The 17387-nt window shown below is 39.8% G+C and overlaps 2 protein-coding genes across 2 annotated transcripts; one reads left to right on the top strand and one right to left on the bottom strand.

Annotated features, from left to right (window-relative positions):
• Positions 1–107: 107 nt before the first annotated feature.
• LOC146462681 (RWD domain-containing protein 3-like) lies at positions 108–1663 on the bottom strand. Its single transcript, XM_085085349.1, has 2 exons — positions 810–1663; positions 108–247 (listed from the first exon to the last, which is right to left on the bottom strand). The coding sequence occupies exons 1-2, from the start codon at positions 1544–1546 to the stop codon at positions 124–126; spliced, it is 861 nt and encodes a 286-aa protein (XP_084941475.1). The 5' UTR covers positions 1547–1663; the 3' UTR covers positions 108–123.
• Positions 1633–16030, top strand: LOC146462680 (cytoplasmic dynein 2 light intermediate chain 1-like). The gene is made up of 17 exons (XM_085085348.1): positions 1633–1761; positions 2329–2396; positions 4422–4495; positions 5017–5051; positions 5268–5340; positions 5718–5806; positions 5939–6017; positions 7061–7113; positions 7381–7435; positions 7972–8040; positions 8744–8821; positions 12427–12506; positions 13457–13527; positions 13916–13961; positions 14497–14548; positions 15216–15308; positions 15488–16030. Exons 1-17 carry the CDS (start codon positions 1748–1750, stop codon positions 15569–15571), a joined length of 1113 nt encoding a protein of 370 aa, XP_084941474.1. The 5' UTR covers positions 1633–1747; the 3' UTR covers positions 15572–16030.
• The last annotated feature ends 1357 nt before the right edge of the window (positions 16031–17387 follow it).

The raw sequence follows: 17387 nt of genomic DNA, 5'->3' as shown, positions 1-17387 counted from the left end.
AAAATTTATGGCAGTGGAAGTTTTACTTTGTATAGTTTTAAATATTTTGTATTTTTGTACATAATGTAAATGAAACTGTTATTTATTCATTATGTATCCCAAGAAGCAAGAGTTGTCTTTGATTCATCTTTGTTCGGAGACCAGTGGCTTGATATGTTCTTTGTGGAGATATTCAAGATTTATTTCTGCAAATTTGTCTTCAAGTTCAAGAGGAGATCTGCATTCAACTTCCTGAAAGTCACAAATCCTGGAAAAAAAATAATAACAGTTACTGCAAGATAGTTTATATGGAGCTAGGAATGTTTGGTTTATCAACAGAGTTGATAACGTAAGGTAGATTGGTCACCGTTAAAAGATCTGAGTGCTGATGTTTCGAGCATTAAGGCCCAGTTTAAATGCCGTACTTCACATGAGCCGAATCTTATTCAATGAATTAAGTTCATGTGAAGTACGGCGTCCGAATCAATTCAGATTGGTTCAGCGGGGAATAACAGCTGTGGACCCGCTTTGATTCAGACACCATACTTCACATTAGCCGAATCAGCCGTGTATAATTTGGGTCAGTCTAAATTTGCATTTGATTCAGCTCATGTGAAGTACGGCGTCTGAACCAGGCCTAACCTTCGTCAAAGTGAAGGTCTAACGCTTGAAATGTCAGCACTCGATTCTTTTAATGGTGACCAATCAACCTTACATTATCAACCCTGTTGATAAACCAAACATTCGTTTCCAGTCCCCACCGACACAGCACCAAAGTTTCCTTAGAAACCAACACCCTTATCCATATATGATATGTGCAGGTAGTTTACCTCAAATTAGTGGGAGCTTGTTCTTGTACCAGAACATTCATCATTCTTTCTTTGCATGGCTTTCCAGATGAATCAACATCAACATTGCAAGTTTTATGTCTCCGTAAATATTCCCTGACATCCTCAGCCGCTCCTGTTAACAGAATGAATATTAAATACCCGGCTAAAAAGATCCTTCCGCAAAGTTTCAGCTCATCTACCCAACGGGTTATAGTTTTAATATAGCGATTTTTATTCCTCATATGGTCCAGCTTTAGTAAAAGAATAGTGTTATCTCTGGAGTCGTTGTTCCTGTTGCGATTCGACACCGATTTATCGCAAAATAATCCAGCATTTTCTTGCAACCACAATGCTAAGTCCATGACCATTGGTTCAGGATTTGATGCAAGCAAATTCGTTGCATACTCGACCATCTTGTTCCGTAGCGAACATAAATTTTTCTTTGTCATTTCTGTACATGACAGCGATATTTCAGGTAAGGTTCTTGGGTAGCTAAGCTGAAGCGTAACCGACATTTCTACGACAAAATTGATCATGTTTTGGTCTTCCTTGCAAGATTTAGCGCCTTCGTTTGCGTCTTGGTTTCTAGTGCATTTGACAGCGATCTTGAAATAAATAGGTCCTTGTGATTCCTCAAGAGCCTCTAAAGAAGATGGGTTTAGTAAATCAAATTCTCCTGGGTTACAAAAGATAGATTTTAAAGCGAAAATCTCATCGACAATTTCAGGGTGAGCCATGACTAATTTCAGTCAGGCGTTCCAATTCCCGTCCAAAGAAACTGGGAACGAAACTTGAAAAGCCGCTGGTGAATAATAAAAATACTAAGGGCTCGCGAAATTCACTGAATCGCCGATTTGAGATGAAGGGGAGAATGTTTTGCAGCAAAAATTAACATGATATAGGGTGATTTCGCTCAAGACGACAAACTTGGCTTGATAATGAGTGATAAGAGGTAATGGATGATATTTTTCTCAATTTTGTCGATGCATTTAGCTTCTTCTTTAATGGTAAGAAAAATAGAGAGTAAAAATGGCGTCTGGGTTGCTTTGGAAACGAGTAACATCCATCAACTTTTGGTTTACTATAACAGACTCGATGATAGGCTCATTTTATTCAGCTTTCGGGGTGTCAGTTATCAGGGGTCAGCTTCCTTTTAGAATAAAATGTCTTCGATCTTTTTAAGGCCAACATTTAATTTTTTTACAACTTGCGGCCAGAACCGAAGAAACACCATCTGACCACCGTAAGATTGTTCATCGCTTGCATAAGCTTAAATCAAAGTAACATTTTACGGGATTGTCAGTCAGCTTTTATTTAACAGAACATAAGAGCAATTCTAAAATTTGGCCAGATTGCCAGTTTATGAGAGGGAGGTGGGGGTGGGGAAGGCCATTACTTCATTTCTCTAGTCCAGTCCAGCCAGTCCTTGATTTATGACTTATGTTTAGTTTTTTATTATGCCATGTGAATGTTGCCTTAAATTTTCTAGTTGATGTTTATTCATGTGTTGCACATACAGGTCAGAAAAGACCATCTGGGATTTGGCAATTGAAGAACGTGATAGAGTTGAAAACCACTCAGACCAAGGTACGCTTTGAAACTGCTTTTATTTCTATAATAAGCTCAATTTAAGGGGGATTGTTTGTGATCCAGATAGAGAGGGGTCAGGACCTGGTGACCTTGATCCTATAGTTTTTCCTTCGCCTTTCAAAAACGGAAGAGTCCTTGAATCAGCTTAGGCTGGGAAACCACAAGAGAAGGAGGTGAAAACTGGAAGTAACGATGGGGGTTGAAAAAGGGGCAAAAGGGGTAGACTCTGGGAAAAAAGGAGGCCGACACTGGGAAAAGGGGTTCACTCTGGGAACAAAGGGCTGACACTGGAAAAAAGGGGGTTGACACTGGGGGAGAAGGGAGCAGAAAATAGGAGAGAGAAGGGGTGGGAACTGGGAACCTTTACCCCAAGGATATTTCTTCTTCCTTCAAAAGGGAAGAGCCCTTGGATCAATTCTGGAAAACTGTGAAAGAAGGGGCTAGAAACTGGAAGTAAAGGGAATGGGAACTTCTAGAGAAAGGGGTGGAAACTGGTATAAGAGAGATGGGAACTGGGAGACAAGAAGGGAGGACTGGGAGTTAGGGGATGTGAACTGGGAGAGAAGGGGGGAAATTGGGAGTTAAGGGATGTGAACTGGGAGAGAAGGGGGGAAATTGGGAGTAAAGGGATGTGAACTGGGAGAGAAGGGGGGAAATTGGGAGTAAAGGGATGTGAACTGGGAGAGAAGGGGGGATATTGGGAGTAAAGGGATGTGAACTGGGAGAGAAGGGGGGAATTGGGAGTAAAGGGATGTGAACTGGGAGAGAAGGGGGAAATTGGGAGTAAAGGGATGTGAACTGGGAGAGAAGGGGGGAAATTGGGAGTAAAGGGATGTGAACTGGGAGAGAAGGGGGGATATTGGGAGTAAAGGGATGTGAACTGGGAGAGAAGGGGGAAATTGGGAGTAAAGGGATGTGAACTGGGAGAGAAGGGGGGAAATTGGGAGTAAAGGGATGTGAACTGGGAGAGAAGGGGGGAAATTGGGAGTAAAGGGATGTGAACTGGGAGAGAAGGGGGAAATTGGGAGTAAAGGGATGTGAACTGGGAGAGAAGGGGGAAATTGGGAGTAAAGGGATGTGAACTGGGAGAGAAGGGGGGAAATTGGGAGTAAAGGGATGTGAACTGGGAGAGAAGGGGGGAAATTGGGAGTAAAGGGATGTGAACTGGGAGAGAAGGGGGAAATTGGGAGTAAAGGGATGTGAACTGGGAGAGAAGGGGGAAATTGGGAGTAAAGGGATGTGAACTGGGAGAGAAGGGGGGAGCAGGCAATGGAGAGCTAAGGGATAGAAATTGAGGGAAAAGGGGTTAGAACGTATAGCAAATGGGTGGAAATGAAGAAAAAAGGAAGCAGAACTGGGAGAGAAGGATGAAGACAAGGGGGTAGGAACTGGGAGGGAAGAATGAAGAAACTGGGAGGGATGGAGGATAGGAACTGGGATTGAAGGGGGGTAGGAACTGGGATTGAAGGGGGGTAGGAACTGGGAAGGAAGGTGGGTAGGAACTGGGAGGGAAGGGGGTATGAACTGGGAGGAAAGGGGGTAGGAACTGGGAGGAAAGGGGGTTGGGAACTGGGAGGGAAGGGGATTGGGAACTGGGAGGGAAGGGGGTAGGAACTGGGAGGGAAGGGGGTAGAAACTGGGAGGGAAGGGGGTTGGGAACTGGGAGGGAAGGTGGGTAGGAACTGGGATAGAAGGGGAGAAAAAAGGAGAGGGACTAGGAGAGAGTGAGTTACAACTTGGCAGAGAAGGAGAAAGCCAAAGAAGGGGAAAGAAACAAATGTATAGGGACTGCGGATTGAGCAAATAAACATTCTGACAAGAGAAATTGTTAGTAGTTTCTTTTAAAATTTGTTTTAAAACTCAGTGGTTGATCTTGGGGAGAGGCCCAAGGGAGTTGTGCTTCCCTCTTTTGTCAAAAGAATAAGGGCTAAAAAGGGGAAAATAATTAATGTTTCTAAGTTTTGAGACATTAGTTCTCTGTTCTAGATCTTCTACTTAACATTTCTGTTTATGGTACTTTAGATCAACAATCTGATGAATCACAATTTTCCAGCAGTGATGAATCAAGTATTTTTGTCCTTGGCAGTAAAAACTCTGTAAGTCTATGAATTATTAACCAGCTTATCTCAAAAAATATTAATAAGAAGTAACTTTCAATCTCAAGGGCAAGAACTGACAGATACACAATAATATTTTTTTTTATAGTAAAATAGTGAGAGGATGATTGCGATATCTGGCTTTATCTTACAGACCATAACATGACTTCATACATGTAATATGTTCAAAAACCAAGTGACAGCCTGTGGTTTCACTGCCAAGTTTAGAACATTTTATGACATCATTTTATAGTCTATATTCGAGTATTGACTATAGAAAACTCGCGTTTGCCGCTTATTTGATTTTTACAATAACATGCATTTTAAAGTATGTGTGGAGTTCCTTAATTTTTCATTGAGAAAGCATGTGCATTACATCTGACTTAATTTTTATTGTCTGTACTCTTATAGACATTGATATGAGCCTATCAGCACAAGAAATTTTGACAGTTACTGTTACAGTTGCAGTAGTTTGTGTGTAATCTATGTACTTTATTTGATGTATTTAACTTATTTTTTAGGGGAAGACCTCCATGATTTTAAGATTTCTTGATCGGTAAGTAAGTTAATAGACACTGAATGGTGCGACATACGACATACTATACAAGGAACAGGAACTATCAATAAAACAAAGGATAATGACAAGGAGTTTTGCTATCAAACAGAAGAGCAGTGTTCAGTTTTCTATTGCCTTTCAATTTCCCTCTGTAATTTTACAGAGTTAATAGGCGTCTTTATTGATTTGCTTTTAATTATTGTTTCAATTCTACAGCGATGAGGCTCCCAAACCCACCACAGCCCTGGATTACACATTTGGACGAAGAGCTAAAACTGGACACAATATTGTGAGTCACTACAAATTAAAGAAATTAAATTATTATTTTTTAATACGTTCCTTCTCCTGTGCACATTCTAGACGTTGAAATCTGATTTGTTGTGCCAGGTGATATGCATTTTGTCATTTAAACTGATTGCTCCTCATCCAGTCCCCTTCTGTTCATCAATGTTTTCAAATGGTATTTCTTTGCTCATGAGGCAAAAAAAATAAATCCATCAAGCCATCTATCCGTCCGTCCGTCCGTTCATTCATTCATTCATTCATTCATTCATTCAAAAAGGAAAATGGCTAAAAAGGTTAACAGTATGGCCTTGCATCAAATAAACAACACCATTAATGTTTTAAATCTAACTTTTTATTTTAATTTTTTTTTTCAAATTATAGGGAAAGGATATAGGTCACATCTGGGAGCTTGGAGGTGGAACATTTCTGTCCAAACTGATTGAAATTCCCCTAACTTCTGTTACTATCAGGTGAGTCTTATACATGATGCCTCCCTCTGTTAGATTCTAGAATCTCACTACAAGCCATGGTTGAATTTGTTTTATATAGTGGAGAGAATTTTAATCTGATCGCAATTATTTTTGATTTCATGGCCTTTGCAGGAACATGGCCATTGTGATTGTGTTAGACTTGTCTCTTCCAAATGAGCTGTTGCACACAATGGAAACACTTCTGTCTCAGGTAAGATATGAACCATTACCTATTAACTATTTAACAATTATTCCACGAGCGCATTGGATATGAGATGATAGATAGCCAACGAGGTGCGTAGCTCCAAGTTGGCTATAATCATCTCATATCCAACAAGCGCAAGTGGAATAATTGTTTTTATTAAAAACTATCAAGTAATATTGGTAGGCGTAGGCCTCGCTGATTTCATTTTTAAGAGCAACCAGAAAACAATTTATGGTCGCTACTTCTCGGGCATGATATAATGGCTCATATACCATGGCTGCTAAGCCAATCAAAACCCTGGAATTGAATTATTATACAATGATTCAGTTTTTAATAATAACTACGAGCCCATTCTTTTTCTCATCACATCATGCAAACCCCCCCCCCCCCCTTTCAGAAAATTCCAGTTTAGCTTCATACTTTGCTTCTAAAATTTTGGCTTTTAACACCCCCCTTCCCCTAGGAATTTCCAATGACCTTCCATGGGGTGGGTATGGATTTTTTTCTGGAACTGCACATTATTAGAACGTCTGCATAGAAGACTACCCATTAACTAGATAGAAATCCAGCCTCAAACAGCAGTGACTACTTTGCCTGGCTGAGCATATTAAATTCCTGGTTTCTCACCTGCCAGGATCAACCCAATCTTTTTCTATAGTCTTTAAAAGTGTGTAGACATTACATGACTCATAGGTGCAGTTTTTTTTCACAGCTTTATTGGGTATAACACTACTATAAATTAAAAAGAAAAAATTAAAGTTATGAACCCAAGAGGGTGGAGGAAAATGGGACATGAGGGCCCAAATGAGGCGCTACCCTGTTAATTTAAAACTTGTATAACATCAGTGATGAAACAGACAGATAAAAATTAATATAATTTAATTTATAGTAAATCTACAGAAAGGTCAAGACTAAAATCTGTGACAGGAGCAACTTCTTACAAGTCACAAAACTGACAGAGACAGCCACAAGTCAGAAAACTAAACAATTATGTTTGGTTTTGTAAACAGAGTTGATAAATATCAGATATGTATTAAATATCATTTTAGGTAAAATCTAAAGTTAATTCAGCACTGGAGGATTTAGAGAAGAAACATCCAGGGTAAGTATTATTTTGAATTCACTGTACAGATCCTGTACAATAATGTCATTATTTGAAAATGGTCTTTTATGTCTTTACTTTGAAATACACCCGCCTAGTATATGCCAAGTGAATAACAATATAATAACATGCAGTGTTTGGGGGACAAAGGGCTTAGGGACTGTGCCTCCCGTAGGTGTTGTGAGAGATAGTTTTTTTTGGTGCAATGATTTTTTAAATCACTTTTTAAACATTGCTGGTTATTTTTTTTTTTTGTTTCCTCTTAAGTTCTGTACAGCAGCTTAAGAAGCAAGCTTGGAAGAGATTTGGAGAAGAACATCCTGTGAGATATTATTTTATAATTTATTTCTTTTGTGAGATCAACATACAATTTCGAAATATTTTATTACGTTAAGATCCTAAAAAGTCTGCCCTCACCCTAGCCTGCAATGCAGGTGTATTTGGACTGACAAGCGCTATAGCCACTATCTTGGATTTTAAACGCAGAGTAGTTGGGAAGAGTAGAAAGTGCGGTCAAGGGGTGGGTTGCTCCCTAAGATTTTGAAAATCCAACATGGTGTCTATGATTGACTGAGATTCTGGCACTCATGTGCCCTCTAAAAACGCCTGCATTGCAGACTATCCTCGCCTTTTTAAGAGCGAAAACTGCTGCTTAGAAAAAGTGGAGTCAGTAAAGAATGTGAGCATGCAAAAGAACTTCCTTCAAAGTGAAATCAAGGCGTGAGATGAGCAGGCAATTGTCGTGCAAGACCATGTGTTTTTCTTACTTGTCCACAAGTAGGACGGACCACGCTAAATATTATGAGAATAAAGCGTAGCACTCCTTGCAGGCAAAACTCAGGTTATCTTTCTTTGCAGGATAAATCTTCTATTGATCCCTTTCCTATTCCATTGGCTATAATTGGAGGAAAATATGACATTTATCAGGTCAGTACAACCAGCGTAACAAAACAACAAAAGAGCATTTAATACTCCAAGAAATGCTTATTCATTCCGGGAAATAAGTCAGCAAAATATAACGTTGTTTCATTGGGTCAACACCTCAGCGCATAAGACCTTCTGTCCCGTTCACACCCTTTCCATGTGGTTGTTAGAAAAGGATCGTCACAGCCATTTTGGTGATCACAAGGCCGAGGAGAGATGATAACTAATCGAGAGTTTTTAAAAACGGAATGTTAGAAATTGTTTTTTGGCGGCAACCTGCACCACCGGCTTGCAACGTTTTACATGGTTAATCGAGAGGACAAAAGAACGAATAACAGAATAATGCTCCCAGCCCTGAAAAACAATGCAGCTATAGGTTATCAGGGTCCAGTGAAAATAGAGCTTTTGAAAGGTGCAGGTCTACTGGTTTTTAAACTTACCAATAAGGCACTGGTTGCCTTGGAGAGCGGGCAGACGTGCTTTCCGAATTTTGTTTCTACCCACCCCTCCCCCCCGACAGGAGCAACGCTATTTTCGGGGGTGGAGGAGGGGAGGGACAAAAGCCGGAATAGACGTCTGCTCTCGCGGGCTTGGAGGCAGGTAATACTTGTTGTTAAAAGCTGTGGGCTTCAAAGCCGGCTCTGTAAGCACTGGCAGTAACTGCCACATAGCTTATGAGAAACTACTGACAATGTTTTTTTTGCAGGATTTTGATCCTGAGAAACGTAAGATGATCAGCAGAACTTTGCGGTTTGTAGCACACAGCAACGGAGCACATCTGCACGTAAGTACTATTTCTTCTTACGCTACGTACTATTTCTTCGTACGCTATTTCTTCTGTTAAGGACGGTGCCTCCTAATACAGAGGTATTTTTGCACAGTTTATGACTATGCGGGAAATTTAAAGCAGATCTTAGTATTGGCTACTAGAATCCAGAAAGAAAATTGGGGGTAGCAGGGCATTTTTTAGACATAATTAAGCAACAATTATTCTAAAAAGCGGTAAAATACAAAACAAAATGTATGCCGTTTTTTTTTCAAATTGAAGCTTTATCACCTCGGAAAAATGCATGGTTCCCCCCAATTTTATTTTGAAACACCAAAAGCGCTTGATAAGTTCTGCTTTCTCCGCATAGTTTAAACTGCATAAAAATATCTCTGTATTAGTAGGCTGTGTAGAACGTATGCGCTGTAACAAAAGTAGGCACCGTCCTTTAGCTGTCCACAGGCGTTCCTTATAGGAAATAAGATTTTTCTTCGTGCAAGCTCTTTCTCTTTCTTCCTATTCATTTTGTGGTGACGAATATAAGAGATATTAAGAGGTCTAAACCCTTATCCTATTCTTTACCATTTTTTACCGAAAAAAGGCAACCTTTTCATATACCTTTCATAGGAAATGGAACCCCTTTCACATACCTGCAGTAGAAGCACTGCTCCATCTCTTTCCGTTGTGTCTCATCGAGGTATTTTGAAAGGCCCTTTAAATACCTAAATGACAGTTTTCCCAGTGGTACTTGTTGAAATATTGGCCCAAATAAATAAGCCCTTTGCCGTAGTGTCAGGCCTGCATAAAAGAAATACCCCTTTCGTATGGAGCCTCCCCCGGGCCTTTTCCTCTCCTCCGCGCTCCCCTTGCGACAGGCGTGCGACTGATTTTCAGGCTTATCGTATGCTTTTTGTCAGTTTATCGCATACACAAAGTAGTTTAAATTCTACGACGTTTTAATGTCGTGTGCGACGAGTTGTAAAATGGAGGTTAAATTTGCACGCAACAGTTCGTATCGTTAGCTTGTCCTCAGCTTGTCGCTGAGAACAAAGTCGACAAAGTTGTACGAATCCTACGACAGCTTAGTGTCGTGCGCGCTGATTTACACCAAACAATTGGTATGGTAGGCTTGTCGCCACCTAGTCGTATTCATCAAAATCGTTCACTCCTACGACATTTTAGATGCTAGTTGCAAAATGAAGGTTAAAAATTGACGCGTAACAATTCCTATCGTCGGCTTTTCGTCAGCTTGTTACGCACACCAAAGTCGTACCTTCTTAATCGGTCTTAGTAAATCTTTACTCTGTTCGACGTTAAGACCATTTCTGCCTTAGTAGATAGGAGTGTAATTATGTATTTCTCGTTTGTGTCGGTTGTTTTGCTGCGTTGTTTGTCTGTGTGTGTGTGGGTGGGGCGGAGTTTAAATTACGCGACTCACACGCGACATGAAAATCTGATTTGGCCAAATATGTTTTAGACTTCCATTTTGAAGACAGTGAAAGCTAAAAAAATACCTCCAAAGTATTTTTTTTACCGCAAACGTAACAGTACCATGCGTGTGCGATTTAAGATCAATCCTCAAACAGTTTTCTATATTTCGTGGGACTGTTTTCCTGGCTAAATATCGTACAATTATTTTCCATGCAGTCATTAGACAACGATATTGTTTTCATCTCACTTGTGTTAACAAACAAGCGAGTGTAAATATTGCAGCCGTGTCTTAAAAAACAAAATGCAAATTTCTACTTATAGATCGATCTTCGGCTTTAAGCATATGCCAAGCAAAATGCCCCCCTCTAAACTTAATTCAAAGGTTCTTTTTCCAAAGTAATCTTGTTTTTCTTTCGGTTCAATCCGCTGCAATCGTTGTTGTTATCGATAAACAAGTAAAGTATAAGGCGCTGGAGTACAAAAGACTTCATGATGTATGCAAGTATATTGTCTCGGCTTAAACTAATGAAATACGGCCTTAAAATTAATTGAATAGATCTTTGTTTTGTTGTAGTTATGTTTTGGAAAACACGAATGGGTAACCAAGTAACAAAAATTCTCTACCTGCTAAGTAAAATTGTGAAGGACGTCATTGCAATTAGTTCGTCAATACAAATTCGGCAATAAAATAAATATGTACGCTAATCGTGTTTTAATTTGAAATTGCAAATTTGTATTTGTGAAAACTGTTTGGACAGGTTAACAGATAACGCATGACATGTTTTTTTTGTTGCGTTTTTTTTTTGTACTAATTCGCGGTCAGCAACCTTACATCCCGCAAAAACCGGCTTATTACGCCTTTCACGTGAATTCAAGTTTGCCTTCATTTTTAACTGGCGCAAACGTGGCGCGAATTATAGTGTTTGCATGAAAATCGGACGACAACTTATCTCCGTGTCAGTGAATTTCGGAATTATTCAAACTGAAGATATCACGCTAAAGAAATTGCGTTGTAAACTTAAGGCCCCTAGATGCAATCGTAGTCACAATTAATTTTGAATTTTTCCATATATTTATTATAAAAAATTTTCGTGCAGACCCTACAAACGAATGTACCGAAACTGTAAAATTCAATCGCTCACTTTTCCCCAAACGTACACTTATTAAATTTTGCCGTCGATCTCTTTTGCCGAGTACCTTTATTTCCCTAAGTTCGAACATTCGAACAAAAAATATATATATTTGTCATCGCTTTATCAAATAAACGCTGTATTTTGCACCTTTAGCTTAGTTAACTTAGATTAACTGCGATTTTTGCCATTTTTTCTGGCCTTGAATTACGTTCAGTGCGACCGGCGCATGATAGTCGATGATAGCTGATAATAGTCGACGATAGTTAAAACTCGCGCACCCGTTTGACCACCAACTGTCATGCGCTATCATCGGCCATCATCAATTATCATTCACTTTGAGCGTATTCAATTTCTTCATGATAGTTGATGATAGTTTTTCCCGTTTGACAACTCGCATGATAGTCGATGATAGGTTTTGATCCACTCCCTTGTTCTTCCCCTCTTCCACCAGCGTTCTCTAGATCCATTTTCCGTTAGTTCTTCCAAGAACTGAAGGAAAACGAAGCAGGCTCTCCCGCCGACTTTCCCAGCGAGAAATTTATCCGTGCGAAGTTTTGTCAGAAATTAACAGAACGCCATGTTTGCAGTGTTTTACACTCGGGAGATGCCTTGCATTTAATAGAGGCTCACGGTAAAGTATCGTTGGCTATCATGAGTTTCTTTGAGTGCTTTTCTTTCTTTCTTTCTTTCTTTCTTTCTTTCTTTCTTTCTTTCTTTCTTTCTTTCTTTCTTTCTTTCTTTCTTTCTTTCTTTCTTTCTTTCTTTCTTTCTTTCTTTCTTTCTTTCTTTCTTTCTTTCTTTCTTTCTTTCTTTCTTTCTTTCTTTCTTTCTTTCTTTCTTTCTTTCTTTCTTTCTTTCTTTCTTTCTTTCTTTCTTTCTTTCTTTCTTTCTTTCTTTCTTTCTTTCTTTCTTTTTTTGGACCACTCGGAATATGTTCTAACGTTGCATTAATACTTAGGCTGCGGTTTGCTCAGACAAGCAAACAAAGAAGCAAACAAAAAACAGAGCCAGATTGCGGTTGGTTCAAAGTAGTTGAAAAACTTATTTTTTGCGTTTCAGTTCTTTAGCACCAAAGCTGAGGGCCTGACGAACCGCACCCGGGGGCTGGTGGGGTCACTGCTCTTCCACACCCCTCTCAAGTAAGTCTTTATACTCTCCGGTGAGATCGATCGTCAAGTGGCAGCTTATATTTGTTTATTATTACTCTACTCTCCCTACCCATGTATGAATATGAAAAGTCCAGAGCCGCGAGGATGGGGACAATGTCTCCTAATCTTTATTAGTATTAATGTGAGCTCTTTGACTTCCCGCCAAAAAATAAGAACGTGTTACACAAACTTGCGTTAGGGGGCCAAACGAGGCCAGGCAAGGAGATGTGAATTAGACGGCGCAATTTTCAAAATACATGTAGTCATTTTACTATAGCCGTGCGCGCGCATCCACACCTCGGAAAACAATGCTAAAACAACATTACTTCTTAGTTGACTTGCTTTAGGTGTTGAATAAAACGGTGAAGAACGACTTGCTTCGACGTACATGTCGACATGAGCTTTATTAAGGACGGTGCCTACTTTTGTTACTGCGCATACGTTCTGCGCATCTCGAGATACTCGGCTTTCCTATGGGTGATGCCTGCTAATACAAGGATATTTTTGCGCGGTTTAAAACTATGCAGAGAAAGCAGAACTTAGCAAGGGCTTCGGTATCCAAAAAGAAAATTGGGGGTAACCATGCATTTTTCAGAGATAATAGAGCTTCAATTAAAAAAAAAAAAAAAAAAAACGCCATACATTGCTTTGTATTTTACTGTTTTTTTTTAGAATAATTGTTGCTTATTTATCTCTGAAAAATGCGTGGTTAACCCCATTTTCTTTTTGGATTTCAATAGCCCTTGCTAAAATCTGCTTTTCCCGCATAGTCATAAACCGCGCAAATACTTCGATATTAGTAGGCACCGTCCTTAAATAGGACGCAAGTCATCACGAATACATTCAAGTCCTGACCAGACACATTTGCAAATTATCGTAAGTTTTCAACATGCCTTTTACTCTGTTTGTGGGCTTAAAAATATTATCCTTTTTTCCCGTAGTAAAGTGGTGTCGGTAGATCATAATAAACCCATCATCGTCCCAGCTGGACAGGACTCGCTTCAACAGATAGGTGAGATAAACTTTCTTTGCTTTCTCACTCACTTCATAGCATATCATTTCAATTCCAGCTTTTGTTTCTATAGAGCGGTCTTCAGTTGAGTGTTGAAAGTAATTTCGCGTTTGCTTCGGTTTTGCATTACTACGCTCTGTGATTGGTTAACAAAACTCGCGCCACTTTCTCGACCAATGAGAATCCAAACCAAAACCAATCGTGTTTTGGCCGCACGCGTTTTCCCGCGCTTGGCGCCAGTTACTTCTATTTGCTTCGAATTCTGATTGGCTCGTTGTGTTGTTTGCATCTGTTGTGATTGGTCAGAGTAATTACTTTGGTTTTGGTTTGACGACACTCAATTGGAAACCGCTATATTTCTCACGAGTTGCTTTCCTTCTCCAATCAGGGGCACCTCCAGTGGCCAATCAAGACATGGGAAAGATGCACAGCAGGTTCGTGTAATCTTCGTGTTTGTCATCTGCAACCTGATTGGTCAGCTTGACTCGGCTTATCTTCGGCAAATTAAACAAGTTACCTTTTTTACACGGTAAAACCAGTAAACACAGCAAACTTAAGTGACATGATGAGTATTTCCTTTTAAATTCGTTTTTATCGATTTGTTGAAATTTTCATCGGAAACGTGCCCAGGGTATTTCGTAAAATTAGAAAGATTTTAAAATCAATAAAAGTGGAATTTACATTCGTACTTTTTTACCACTTCCCCAAGCAGAATTTTCAGACTGAAACAATGTATGTTGTGGGAACAATTGGGCTTTGAGAAACGTGTTCTTCAATCGAGACAGACAATGTTGAACAAAGTTCTTTCTCTGCGGAGAAAAACACAACGACAGTTCAGGACTCCAAATCACTTCTTGACGACCTCTTCTTTAGTCAGAAAATCCCCCAGTATATATTTTTAACCAAGCACGCGGTTAAGAGGCTGTGATTTGTTTCATAGAAGACAATGATTCTGTTTTTGTGTTTCAGGGATCCGTATGAGCTGTGGAAAGCTGCCTACTCCACGTTTTTTCCGCCTGAGGTAAATGTCATCATTCACGGCTGTTTAAAGAAGTGTCACTACAAAACCCGGGGCAAGCCCCTCCTTCCTTTTACACCTTTGAGGGTGTACAATGCAAATTAGACGCCGTTCAGTTGTGGCAAGTTGCTGACTCAAGCGTCCTCTGAAAACATATGCCCCAGAATCTCACAATATCACCACTGCAATACAAGACATCGGTTTCTAATTCGGTTAACAGGGTTAGCCAATTTTATCAGTAAGGGCCGTAGAAAAAGACGCATGTTGTTTGTTTGTTGTTTACGCTCTGATGGTTGGTTGACAACTAAAGATGAGAATGGCTAGGCCAGGCCCTTTTATACCGGAATAGCCCATTTTACAGTTGTGTCCTTAGTGACCTGACCTTGGATTGGAAGCGAGACTGGGGGTGACCTTGTTTTGATACAAACCTCAGTGCTTTTCATATGTAAATGAAAACTAGCATAAGAACAGCATGATCTACATATGAAAAGCAGTGAGGTTTGTATCAAGACAAGGTCACCCCCAGCCTCGCTTACAATCCAAGGCCAGGCCACTAAGGACACAACTGTAAAATGGGCTATTTCGTACTTAAACTTCTACTTGTGTGCTGACTGTGAATTACTGATGACTGAATATTGTGCGCCTTACACATTTTTTCCATTCTTTGTAGAAATCCCAAGGGAGAAATACCAGTGAAGATCCGTCTAAAGATCCACAGTATGCTGAACCAGCGGTCGACACAATGAGAAAACAGAAAGACGAGGTAATCTGGGAACAAAAGCAGTCTTAACAATTATGACATTTTCTGTTTTTGTTTTGTTTTTCTTTTTTGCATAACGTAGAATGTAGCCAGGCGCTTAGCACAGTTAAGGAAATAGTAACCTCTATTAGCTTTGTAATGCTTGTTGTAAACTAAAAGCAAATTCGTTTTACTCTTTGCAGGAGCTGGAAAGATATCGGAAACTTGCCATGCGGAAGGTCCGTGATGCATCTCGGGCCACCGGTGGGGAAAAGCGCCCACGGTGACGTTGGACAGCGCATATTTTTGATGTCTCCAAGGGAAGAGCCGATCAGTTGTGATAAAGTGTATATAATAATCGTTGTTTATCCGAATTGGCGCTCTATATTTAAGTATTTATAATGGTAATTGAACTGAGTGGAGTGCAATTTGGTATGAAATCATACGCGTGATTTCAAAATCGAACGAGCACGCAGCGCGAGTTTGATTTGAAATCACAAGTATGATTTCAGACCAAAATTGAACGACACAAAGTTCAATTGCCACTTTATTACACCTATTTTGAAATCACAGAGTATCATTGTCAATATTAATATTCTATTTTTGTTACTTCATTTCCATTTTGATGGGCTAAAGAAAGGATGCGATTTAGAGCAAAAAATGGTGCAATTTGGGAATAAATCGCACTTTTGAGAGCCAATCAGATTGCAAGGATCACTAGTGATTTCAAAATGGGTGTAATAAATGTTGTTATCTTTACAAAGCAACGTAAACAATCCTGTAATGCTGTTTAGTTCCGAAACTATTGACCTCTTTCCTTCTAAAGTAACGAGAAGAATTGACAGTTGTAATTAGATCTAGTCAATGCACAGACGTTGCACTGTTTGTAGCACCATTTGTTTTTTGCTGTTTTCCGAAGTCAAATTTGAGCTTCTGGGAGTGAAGATGAGGGATCGATAGAAAAGTGTTCCAGTTTGGTTGTAAGCTGGCAAAGGAAAAGAACTTGCCTAAAGCATTAGCGAAAATCAAGCCTCGTTTTTGCAGCAAATGAGAAACGTCAGAATCCGTTAACTCTTCCTCGAAAGAATTAATGAGTTCTGTTCTATTCTCGTATTTGAGTATCTATCTTCATCTAGAAACCCCAAACACTGATTAACATACTCGGGACAATCGTGGTCGCCGGTTTTTCCTGCCGTTAATCGTTTGTGTTTTCGGGTTCTCCTTTGCAAGTACGTTTCGTTGTCGTTTTTGCGCCCGTGACTACGGCTCCCTGGCCATCCCCTACCTAAAATTTGTGCAACCACTCGAGGAGTAAACTACAGTGCGAGGTTTCTATTCACAACATATTTCACAACAATTCAAATGTATGATCATTTATACATTGGATAGTTAGTTTGGGACACCCCCATTAAGGGGACACAATCCACTGTCCCGGATAAGCATTCATATAATCTTTGCATCAGTGATCTTCATTAAAGGGACATATCTTAAAGGGGAAGTATGAAGCAAATTTGCTGTCATTTCAAAACCCAGAAATGTTTGTCTGTCCGCAGAAACAAAGAAATAATTGTCAAGTTTGTAATAGGTTATCACCCCAGTGCAATAAAACTGTCGATTAGTGCCTCTAGCTAGAGACAGAGTAGGCCGGTATGGATTGAAACTTGTAAAATGTTAGACCAATGTTTTACAAGTTCTCGCATTTTTGTCTCCAAAATGGGCTAGAACAGATCTCGAGGTGTTCCTTTCGAATTCAAGAATTGAGTTGATTTCGTTCCTCTCGTCATTCTAGAATTATTTGGCAGCTGATTGAAGGTCTTATTTCATCATTTTTAACAAGAGAACCAAAAACCCCATGATACTTCCCCTTTGAGGAACGTCCTAGCCTGCGTAGCAAGTTTTTCTGTTGGATTTTTGTGCCTTTTATCTCCTTCCCCCCACCTCCCTTTTTTTTTAGCTCTCGTCCCAATTTCTGCGCGTACAAACAGCGAAAAACGCACAAAGCGTTTGCTACGCGGGCTGAGAACGTCGCAAATGCTATTGAAACCTCATAATCCCAGTTATCAATCCTCTTTGGTGATCGGTCACGTACCAGGAAGTCAATGC

The sequence above is a fragment of the Pavona decussata genome, unplaced genomic scaffold (assembly GCF_977016875.1).
Source record: "Pavona decussata unplaced genomic scaffold, jaPavDecu1.1 SCAFFOLD_186, whole genome shotgun sequence".
Taxonomy (NCBI): Eukaryota; Metazoa; Cnidaria; class Anthozoa; order Scleractinia; family Agariciidae; genus Pavona; species Pavona decussata.
The sequence above is the reverse complement of the archived record's forward strand: the minus strand, read 5'-3'. Positions and strand labels throughout refer to the sequence as shown.